This window comes from Quercus suber, unplaced genomic scaffold, assembly GCF_002906115.3.
Source record: "Quercus suber isolate HL8 unplaced genomic scaffold, Cork oak 2.0 scaffold_88, whole genome shotgun sequence".
Classification (NCBI taxonomy): domain Eukaryota; kingdom Viridiplantae; phylum Streptophyta; class Magnoliopsida; order Fagales; family Fagaceae; genus Quercus; species Quercus suber.
The window spans coordinates 39613-51712 of record NW_027069553.1 but is presented as its reverse complement, the minus strand read 5'-3'; the positions used below and the strand labels follow the sequence as shown (position 1 = coordinate 51712).

Sequence of the window (12100 nt, the reverse complement as noted above, 5' to 3'; positions counted from 1 at the left end):
ACAAAAAAAAAAAAAAAAAACGAAAGAAAAAAGAAAAAGAAAAAAAGAATATCATCATGGACGTGTAGGAAGCCTGCCAAAAAAAAAAAAAAAAAGAGACAACGTGCAGAGGAAAGAAAAAGAAGAAGAAAAAAGAAAAAAGAAAAAAGAAAAAAGTAGAGCAACTGGACAAGCCCATGTGCAATAGCGCATGGACATTTTTGTCTAAAAATAATGTCCAATTTTTCTTTTCAGTTTTCTCTCTATTTGGAGATAAAACTTTTTGGTGGATCAGGAGAGAAAATATCTGGGTCTCATTATTTATTTTTCTTTTTCTTCACCTAACCAAACACACTCCAAAATGTTTTTCTTCTCGTTTTCTCTCCAAATTTTTCTATCCACCTTATTCCAACTCCAAACAAACACAACCTAAATCCAATTCATCTTCTATTCTTTGGTTTGCATATATTATCCACATCCAATCTTTCACTCTTCACCGCTTTCACCCCATCAAAATTGTCTTTCCATTGCCATTAATTCAAAACACAGGTTGACTAGTAACTTGAAACAACTCATAGGATCTCGTGTCCTGCCTAGGATAGCGGCTTTTACTTTCATACCCTTTCCTTGATTTCACGACCCAAACTTAAATGAGAATAAGAAATAAGTGAGAAGTAAAACCTAAGATAGTGTTTTAAAATTATTTATTAAATCAAGGGTATTTTGTAAATATATGTGGGGCATGAATGCCCAAACTAGTTTATGCCTCAGGGTATGGGGCAAAAAGCTCGCCTCATCCTCACCCCACCCCCAGGGTTAAGTGGAACGAGGTAAAATCACCATCCATTTATCCAAGGTGTCTTTGATCACTTTTTGTTAGTTAATGGGTGTATTTTGGCTGAAAAACCATGTGGTTTTCATCTTGTTGATCTTTTGGCCCGATGTTTCTTTATTGGTCTCAAGTATTTGCATGATAATGTGACATTTGTTTATTGATACCCTGCAAAGAGAATGTTTTAACCAGCAAAAAGGAGATATGTTAGTTTTGGGAAAAATTATTAGGTACTCCCAAAGTATCATAAATGCGTACTTCCTCCTCTCACATGAATAGTGGGTTCCACCATGAATTTAATTAGTGGGACCCACTATTCATGTGAGAGGAGGGAGTACGCATTTATGGTACTTCGGGAGTACACAATAATTTCCCTAGTTTTGGGGCCCTATACTTAATGCAATATCAAAAGATAGGATTAAATGATGCTGATTTTTAGGTTTGAAACATAATTATGATTTGAGCTTGAAGAAGGCTAATCAAGAAATGACCATATATTAGTTTATGAAGTTGTGAAATATGAGTTTCAAAATCAGCTCCATAAAACTATCAATCCAAAACCCTATTTGGATTTAGATTGATACTTACCATCTTTAATCCATTTTTCCCCCCTTAAAATTAACCTACGAGCTCTTAAGTTTAAAATGATCACTTTTACTTTTAGTCTCTCAAATAACATGGCCAAATTACCTCATCACTACAAATCTACAATAGACACATTAGGAACTAAAAATGATAACTTTTAAGTTTGTTAGGAACTAAAATTGGTCATTTTAAGTTTTCTAGGGACTAAATTTCAAGAATTAAAAGTGCTCATGGGCTAAAATTAAGTAGGAGTTAATCAATCACTCAATTATTTTGGGCAATTGCGTATGTGGGCAATTGCGTCTTTCAGTCATCAATGGTGCAACATTAAGAAATAATGTCGGCAATTGCGTATGCATGTGTCTTATAGATAATTTAAAACCATAGTAGAATATGACTTTACATTGCACACCAAATATATATTCTCTCTACTTATATGCAAAAAAAAAAAAAACTAGTAAACAACCTGTAGAAGTTTTGATGGCTTGATGGTGGTGGGAGGCTAATATGCCGAGGTGGCGGCCCCTCAACTTTCTCTTTCTCTTTCTTACAAATGTTTTGTCAATCTCAGTTCTTTTATTTTGGTAAGAGTGAAACAGTGTGCTTCATTTAACAATCTACAACATTTTTGTATCTCTCTATCTCTCCTAGGGCATTATCTGGTTAATTATTACTATTAGTCCTTAACTTTTTAAATTTTTTTGCTTTCGTTTTTAATACTAAAATGGTGGCTATGCTAAAAGAAATGAAAAAGAAAGAAATGTGTGGTGTAAGCTCAGATAATTAATGAGAGATTAATGAGATAATAGTAAAAATAAGTTAATGTGAACTTTTGGGTAAAAGTAAAAAAAACTTAATGAAAATAGATAAAAAAAGGTTAAATGCAAAATTAGAGCACCACACACTACTTATATATATATATATATATTGATTGATTGATTGATTGATTACACTTTCTTATAGGCATTTGACATGGAAAATGGATAGAGAGAAGTGATTGTAACATCTTGATCATTTATTCAACATACGATCATGATTAAAGTTAATAGAATATATTAAATAAAATGTCATTTTTAGAACCCTGGCCAATGAAAATTAAACTCCCCAACGGTAATTCTTGACCCTTTAAACGAAAAAATATATAGTCCAAATAATAATAACAAAAATGAGACCAAGCAACAAAAATCCCTTTTTTTACCAAAAAAAAAAAAAAAAATTATCAGATCTAGTCTTTCAGTTTCAACTTGTTAAATAATAATAATAAAAAAAACCCTCAAAATTTACCAATTGAAAATGGAGAGTGTGTGCATAGGTATGTCCATACCTCCTTTGCATTAGACTCCAACGGCCATACACGACATGGTAGTGACTAAGTTTGAGTGGTGAACATTCTTTGAAAATTTAGAATTTGAATATATAAACTTATTTACAATCTTTGAAGGTTAGGATATTAATGAACAAACCTTACAATCTGGAAAAATGTTTATGATAAAAAAAGTGTATGTTGAAAAAACAAAATTGTGTAAGTTCTTTGAAAAATTATGTATCTTGAATATACACAATTCTGAATATTTTTTGAAAAATTGTGTATGTTGAATATACAAAATTGTGAATATTCTTTGAAATTTGTGTACATTAATTAAATAAACATAATTGTGTACAATTTTGGAAAATTGTAGAAATTAAATATATAAAATTGTGTACATTCTATGAAGGTTTGGATATTAAATGAACATATTTTAAACTCTCAGTAATTTTTAAAGAAAAATGTCCACACATCAAAAAAATTATGTATGTTGAATGTATAGAATTTTGTATGTTTTTTGAAAAATGATTTACATTTAATATACAAAATTGTGTACACTTTTGGAAAAATTGTGTATACATTCTATAAAAAATTGTATACATTAAATATATAGAATTGAGTAATCTTTGAATGTTTGAATATACAATATACAGGCCTTACACTCTCAAAAATTTGTGAAGAAAAATGTCCATGCATAAAATAATTGTGTACATCAAATATATATATATATATATATTTTTTTTTTTACATTCTTTTAAAAATTTGTGTATGTTAAATATACCAAAAATTATGTACATCTATTGGAAAATTTTGTAAGTCGAATATACAGAATCGTGTATATTCTTTGAAAATTTGTGTACATTAAGTTTATAGTATTGTGTATATTCTTTTAAGATTTTATGCATTTTATATACAAAGCTTTGTACATTATTTGAAAGTTTGACTATTAAATGTACATACCTTACACTCTTAATAATTTGTGAAGAAAAATGTCCAAATGCCAAAAAAAATTGTGTATGTTAATGTTTAGACATAAACATATGTACAACTTCAAATCAATTTTTCTCATCTGAGAAAGGAGAAAGTTGAAGAATCAAAATTTAATTTGGAAATAGTTTTTACTTGAAACTTATTCTCTTATTTATTTTTATGTTATTGTTGCTTTATATAAATGTTATATTTAGAAAAATAATTCTAAATGCTACATACCTTTAACAGTTTTAGAGTTTTTTTTTTTTTTTTTTTTTTTAAATTTTATTTTTATTATATAAGGAAAGAACACCAGTTTTAATATATTGCGAGCAAAGAGTAATTTAGCCAATTAAGTTTAGCACTCTTTTTCATAGCTAAAATTATAAGAGAAAAAAGAGAGTAATTAGATTCAATCATGACAATCCTAAAGTCTAATAATCTAATAGAAATTTAAGAGATTTTTAGTAATTATTTAGTTTTAAAAATGTTGGCCTATATATATCATAAATCTCCTCACTCTTAGAGAAGCAAACAAAACATTTACAAAAGAATTCATGATGCAAAGTACTTGTATCACAAATTTCATTTATACAGTATGCAAAAAAATTAAAAATTAAAAAAATGATATTTGCATAGATTATATTAAAAAATGCCAAGTTTACTTTTTATAAATGATTGCATTATAGTGTATTAAGAAACTCATGATTTTATATTTTTATTTTTGTTGATGGTTTGTTAGTACTAAGTAAATGTTTATTTGCAATTACACAATGATTGTTTTTGTTTGTTTGTTTATACCTCTGCCCCTAATTCAACGTCTTGGCTCTGTCCTTGTTCTTTCTTAACTCTTTTTCTTGGTTCCCCCTTTTTGGTCTTAGTGTTAGTGAAGGCTACGAGGTGAAAGATAAAGTTCAAGTTGTGTTTGTTTTTATAGTAAAATTAAGGGTTTTTATTTATTAGTGCTGATTAATAGTAAAGTTGAGTATGTTTGGATTTTTGATAATGTTGTGGATTGGGACAGAGTTAGAACTTTGAAATAGGGGGGCGGCTTTACTGTTGATTGTGTGTGGTGGTTTTAACCTCTAATTCTGCTACTACTTAACTGTTGATATTTATTTATTTATTTTTTTTTTTGTGGGTAAAAAAAAACTATTTTTGTTTAGATTTTTTTAAAGGGCAAGATTGTTTATTTTGGATAAAATTAGTTAATTGTGCTTTTTCTTTTTTCTTTTTTCTTTTTTTTATTGAGCTTGTATATTTTGTTTTAGATTTTAGATCTATAATTTTTTTTTTTATGGTCAATAAAATGAGAAAAATGCTAAAGTTACAAATTTTTTTAAAAATTACTGATGTGATAAGTGGTTACTAGTAATAAGTAAAAAAAAAAATGAGGTAAGTAGTGGGTTCATATGTGAACCAATAAGAATTTGTTATCAAAACAGTTTGTAAAAAAACTTTGTGAATAGCATTACTCTTAAAAAAATTAATAATATTGTTTAAGAGAAACAAAATGTAATTTTATAGAACAAAATTGCTAAAATTAGTACACATATATAATAATATATTTTTTTTTAAAATTATTTGGGGTCCAATGGTGGCTCCGTCTCCAGTTGTGGATACTGGATAGCAGCGCATTGTGCATAGTGCTCATTGTTAGTGGCCAGTGTAGTGTTGTGCTGAATAATTAATAAAGCAGTTTTTTTTTTTTTTTTTGATAGGATAATAAAGTTGTTTTTGGTTTGTCTTTTGGTTTGCCGAATTGACAAAGACAAACATGTAATTAAGGAGAAACTATGTTATTGGTCTCTGAAGTTTATCTTGTGAGTGGAATTGGTTTTTCAAGTTTTAAGTGAGTGTTATTAGTCTTTCAAGTTTTAAAAATGAATTATGTAGGGACTAGATTTTAGCGGTTCTACTGCTGGAAGAGTGGGCTTAGATCCAATTGGCCCAATACAATGAATTTGTAGAGAATGAGTTTAAGAACTAGGTCTTAGCGAAGATTGCAACAAATGAGCATGATAGTGAATGGGCTGAATTACAAGAATATGAGCTAAAACATGAAATTCTGTTCCTCGGCACTCTCTTGAGGAACGAGTAATTCTTATTATTTCTTCAATGTCTGGTTACAAAGGTTTCTTAGATGATACGAGTCACTATGGTGTTTTCTGCTTCTTCTTGCTTCCCCCCTTTATAGAGAGATTTCTTACATTATATATCCTTTTTCATTTGATCTTGGCCTTCCATTTGTTGATCAAGCAGGTCGCAACTTGAGTGCTTGTCCTATCAGCCACCTTCCCATTCTTTCTGTGGGTTGCAGTAACCAAGGCTGCACTGTTTAGGGATTATTTCCTCATTAATGCGGCCAGAACGTTAGTTGTGGACATTTAATGTGGAGGTGACAGTTTATCCAGGAATTGTTCCTCCACCATGTTTCCATGGCTGACACTTTGTACTTGCTCTTTCTCCTGGGATACTTCGGGAGGTTACTTTTGATGGCCGCTGCTTCCTCCTCCCACGGTCTTGATTGGCCGAGGACAGGATTGTCCTCGGCAATGTCCTTGGGCAACTTGGACTTTCTTACTTCGTCCTCGGGCGTCTCTCCCTTCTCGGCATGGGTCTTGGACTTGTTATAAAGTGGGCCGGGGTTGTTAGATTCTTTAGGCCCCACAAATTATATTATGACAAAAAAAAAAAAAAAGAATTATATTAGTCTTTTTGTTAACTACCGTTAGTGTTATTTCTTATGTGGCTTATAGAATAGTGACTTGGCATTTTTTTTTTTAATTGAATTGTGACTTGCTATTTGTTTAATGATGTGGCATTTAAAAAAAAAAAAGAAAACAAAAATTATTTTACACATCATAACCTATTAATACTGTTAATTAATATAAAGTACAATTTTTATTTTTATACAAGATAGAAATTCTATTTTAGTTTGATTTAAGTGTATATGTGTATGAAACTTTCTCCTGGAGACTTGAACCCCGGCTCTTGCCCCTCACACCCCACACCCCACAAGTATTTATGTTTGTGGAGTGAACGCCGTATTAAGGGTGCGTGATGGTAAGTACAATTTTTTTTGACTGGTAAGCAAATGGTAATAACAAATTAAAACTGAAATCTAAAAAAAAAAAAAAAAAAAAAAAAAACTCTTTTACTGACGGCCATGGCTTCCATGGTCTTCCTTTGGTTCATTGCTCACCTTGTTCCAGTACCATCCTTTCAGTCGCAGCCAAGCGAACATACGTAGTCCACATGAGACACCAAGATAAGCCTTCTTATGTCTCCTCTCAACTCCAATCTGATTCTTCTCTTCTCTACACTTACACATTCACTTACCATGGCTTTGCTGCTTCACTCTACTCAGACCAAGCTGACTCACACACCACTCGAACTCGCAATATTCTTAGACCTCGACACTAAGTCCAATAGCCACAACACTCAAGTCCTCAACCAAGCCTCAAATGACATCATAATTGGAGTTTTAGATACCGGTGTGTGTCCCAGTTGGGTTTACCCAAGATTTCCTCCTAGTGGTAAGGCCAGTGTGAGTTTGAACCCAATTTCAAACCCACTATGTAGCAAAAATACTCATCGCAACACAGTTTCTCCAAAGGCTATCTCATGGCCTCCAGTGGAAGAGAGGGAGAGAATCGCATGAGAGAGAGAGAGAGAGAGAGAGAGAGAGAGAGATTTTGGATTTTATATTTTAATTTGGTATTATCCATTACTTACCGGTCAATTATTTTGGTATTAATAGGATATGATGTGTAAAATAATTTTTGTAATTTTTTTATATAAAAAATGACTAGCCATTAATTATAGCTACATAAATAACATCATTAATAATAGTTAACAAAAGGATTAATATTGCTCTTTTTCAAAGCTTAAGGGACTAATAATGCTTACTTGAAACTTGAGAGAAAAATAACGCTCACAAGATAAATTTAAAGAATCAATAGTGTAATTTCGCCTATAATTAATAATGTTGCACCCCACATTGTTGATTGCTCATTAGTTCATGATCAGTTACATATAGAAACAATTAGTTAATGTCACGTAATGGGAACTAATAAATTTATAATTAGTGATTATTGATAGATCGTAAACTTGAACTATTTTAACATTAACTTAAAACTTTAGTCTTTTTTGTTTGTCTATTTGTCCTCAAATTAGTAGTTTTTTTTTTTATTTGCTTTTAATTTTGACTTAGGATTTTTTTCCTTGTAATCTATTTTACTTAGCTAGCAACAATAATTGGGGCTTAACAACAATAATTAGTCTAAGCAATAATAATTATTGCGACTTTCAATGCTATTTTGAATTTTCATGAACATTTTTTTCATTCATACTTCGGGTCCCTCAATTAAAATTCTGTCTCTATTTGTGGGTAGAGATTTATTTTGAAGAAGTAATGGATTTGCTACAGCCTACAAAAGATCTTACAGAAACTATATATGCCCTTTCTTTGTCATGTAGAGATCGTCATTATTTTTTTTTTGAGGATCCGTGTAGATTATAATTTGACTAAAAGCTTAGACAAAGAAAACTTTGAATACAAATGCAAGAATGCTTTAAAGAGAGGTGTGTTAAGAGGAAAAAAAAAAAATGAAGACAGCTTTGAATAACTCGGAAAAATTTATGTATAATTCATATTTCTGCATAGTAGCAAGCCAAAAAAAAAAAAAAAAAGGTTAAAGAAAAAGAAAATGGTTGACTTATCTATTTTCTGACTTGAATTTTCTTCTAGATTTGGAGAAAAAGAGGCTCACGTAAGAAGAATAGTTTATAGCCGCCAGACTTTTCCTTTCCATATATATAAAAGCATCTAATCCATATATGGATGAGATTTCAAAACTGCAAACCGTTGACTAGATAAAATCATACAATAACGTTGAAATATATATATATATATATGTATATATTACAATGACGGAGTCAGAACCTTGAGTTAGAGGGACTTTACCATTGTTATGTGGGTGGTTTCATATGCTACTATGAGATTATTATTATTATTATTTTTTTTTGTGGATAAGAACAAAGTTATTTTTTATTAGAATTTTTTAAAGGGTAGGGTTATTTATTTTAAATAAAATTGGTTAATTAAGCTTACTTTATTTTTATTTTTTATTTTTTTATTGGTAATTTTTGTTGTTGAGACTTTTTTTTTTGGCTTGTATATTTTTTTTTAAAATATTAGATCTATAAAAAAAATTTTAAAACATTTATTAGATCTATAAATTTTTTTATAATCACTAAAATGAGGAAAATACTAGAGTTACAAACTTTTTTTATTATAAATTATTGATGCCAAAAGTGGTTACTAGTAAGTAAAAAAAATAATGTGAGTGGCAAGGTCATGTGCGAATCAATAAGAATTTACTACCAAAACAGTTTGTAAAAATGTTGTAAAAAAGTTTGTCAGTATAGCGTACACTTAAAAAAGAAATTGTAAATTGATCAAACAGGTCACAAAAAACATCCCAAATGTGATAAAAAAAGAATTGAGAAAGAAAAAAGGATGGTAAATGTTCTAGGAGGACTTGCTAGGAAATGGCTTGCTAGAAAAAAGCAAATTACATGTTCTGAAAGAAACCCAACAGTTGCCAAGTTGGGTTTGCCTTCTTGACGTTTTGATTTTATTTCATATTCAAAGGAAGACTTCAAATCTTCAAGTTGGAATGCTCTTTAAGCTACTAAAACGCTATAAATAAGGAAGCTCTCGTCCAGTTTTAATCACCAACAAGCAAAAATGAAGTTACCAGTTTCTTTATTTGTTTTTTCTCTTCTTTTCTCATTTTTGTCGGCAACTTCAGCTCATACTCATGAAAACTTTCTTCAGTGCCTAACCCTTCATTCCAGAAATGACAGTATTTCTGAAGTCATTTACACCTCATCCAACTCCTCGTATTCATTTGTCTTGGAATCCTCCATCAGAAACCCCAGATTCTCAACACCTTCCACCCCGAAACCCCTAGTCATTGTTACACCATTGGGTGTTTCACAAATTCAAGAAATCCTTAGTTGTTCCCAAAAACATGGAATGCAAGTCAGAGTTAGAAGTGGTGGACATGATTACGAGGGTCTTTCTTATGTTTCTCCTGTACCATTTGTCATACTTGATATGATAAATCTTCGAAACATCTCTGTTGATGTAGAAAATAGCTTTGCCTGGGTTCAATCTGGTGCAACCCTGGGTGAATTATACTACGAGATTGCTGAGCAAAGCAAAACTCTTGGCTTTCCAGCTGGACTTTGCCCTACAATAGGTGTTGGTGGACACTTCAGTGGGGGAGGGTATGGCACAATTTTGAGAAAATATGGCCTTGCTGCTGATAATGTTATTGATGCACACTTGATTGATGTTAAGGGTAGATTCCTTGACAGAAAATCAATGGGAGAAAATCTGTTTTGGGCCATTCGAGGAGGAGGAGGGGCTAGCTTTGGAGTCATTGTTGCATGGAAAATCAAGTTGGTTCCTGTTCCATCAACCGTGACTGTGTTCACAGTCAATAAGAACTTGGAACAAAATGCAACCAAAATTCTGCATCGGTGGCAGTATGTTGCAGACAAGTTTGATAAAGACCTATTCATTCGTGTAGGCTTAACAGGCGCAAATTCCAGCCAAGAAGGGAAGAAGACGGTACAAGCTGCGTTCAATTCCTTGTACCTTGGAGGGAAGGATAAGCTACTTCCATTGATGCAAGAGAGCTTTCCTGAGCTGGGTTTGGTGAGTGAAGATTGTAAAGAAATGAGTTGGATTCAATCTATCCTCTACTTTGCTGGATTCCCAAGTGGTCAATCCTTAGATGTTTTGCTAAATAGGACTCTGACAATTATCTCTTATAAAGCAAAATCCGACTATGTGAAGAATCCTATTCCTGAATCTGGGTTGGAGGGGATTTGGCAAAGATTTTATGAAAAAGAGGCAGTGTCAGCTGCATTAATCCTGACTCCATATGGGGGAAAAATGAGTGAAATTTCGGAGTCTGCAATTCCTTTTCCACATAGAGCTGGCAATATCTACAAAATCCAATACGTGGTGTATTGGTCAGAAGAAGGGACTGCGGCAACTGAAAGTCATGTAAGTTGGATTCGAAGGCTTTACGCTTATATGGCTCCCTATGTTTCCAAGTCTCCAAGAGAAGCATATATAAATTATAGAGACCTTGACATAGGTACAAATAATGAAGGCAACACAAGTTATAGACAGGCAAGCATATGGGGTACTAAATATTTTAAGAACAACTTCAAAAGGCTGGTGCATGTGAAGACTGTATTTGATCCCACTAATTTCTTTAGGAATGAACAAAGCATCCCACCTCTTTCACACTAGTGGATGAAGAGAAGTGACTTGGGATACTTATTTTGCAAAGCTTATACTCATTTATTTATTTATTTTTTAATGAAGCCAAAGATTGTACTCATAATAAAGCTTATTCCTCTCCTTTTGTTTTAGTCCAATTTAACATAAATAAAGGCTTCCATGGGATATGTGAATCTCAAAATAATGATTGGGATTGAAAAAATCAATTCATAAATCTCTTACATCTTATAATAAATTTATTCTACATGCATTGGTTTTTTAAATATATAAACTATCTAAATGGATCTAGAAATCTAGCTTGAATTAGGAGTTCTAATCCTTATTAGATTTGGATGAGAAAGGAATTTTATTCTTTTTGGTTACTACTGTTTGAAGTTTGAACGTAAAAACCAAACAATATTACTACTTAGAGCAATATAAGTCTTGTCTTCTACTTGATTTGGAATTCTCCTTTGAATAGGAATAGAAATTTGTTTTTTGTTTAAAGTGCCAACTATATGTGTATCTTTATTGGATTTGGCCGACTATACATTGTTTTGCTTGGAATGATGTGCAAGTACTTGGCTTGTTTTCAAATTTTGTTATGTGCAAAAAAAAATTCGTTCTCCTTAAACAATTTGGAAACCGACATAAGTCTCCTAAATAAGTCTAAGTGTTGTTCCGAAAATTTTAATTTGTGAAAGAGGCTTTCTCCCTTGGTGCTGTGGCTAATAAAATAAGAGAGATGTTGTGGTTTAGTTTTTTTGATATTTGTAAGCGGTGGCATTAGTATTTGTGATATCTCTTGGTAGTATTGTGGCTTTGTTGGTTTTTGCTTTGTATTTGGTATTTGTGAACATTGAATTCATTGTTTTGTATGTTCGAGAGTGCTATTTGGGTGTATTTGGGATTTATATTTATGGTTATGTTAGTTTATTTAAATGTTATCTTTGAAAACAATTCTAAATGCTATATACATATAACCTTTTTAGAGGTTTTTATTTATTTATTTATATAAAATTATTATATAATAAATAACACACTAGTTATTAAGAACCTAGTTAAGCATCTCTTTCATTTATATTCAATATATTTGACTTGTAAAAGAAATAATTAATTC

General features: G+C 31.2%; 1 protein-coding gene across 1 annotated transcript; it reads left to right on the top strand.

The window, feature by feature from the left end:
- Window positions 1–9402: 9402 nt before the first annotated feature.
- On the top strand, window positions 9403–11247 carry LOC112035027 (tetrahydroberberine oxidase). The gene has a single exon (XM_024067860.2). The coding sequence runs from the start codon at window positions 9427–9429 to the stop codon at window positions 11008–11010; it is 1584 nt and encodes a 527-aa protein (XP_023923628.2). The 5' UTR covers window positions 9403–9426; the 3' UTR covers window positions 11011–11247.
- The last annotated feature ends 853 nt before the right edge of the window (window positions 11248–12100 follow it).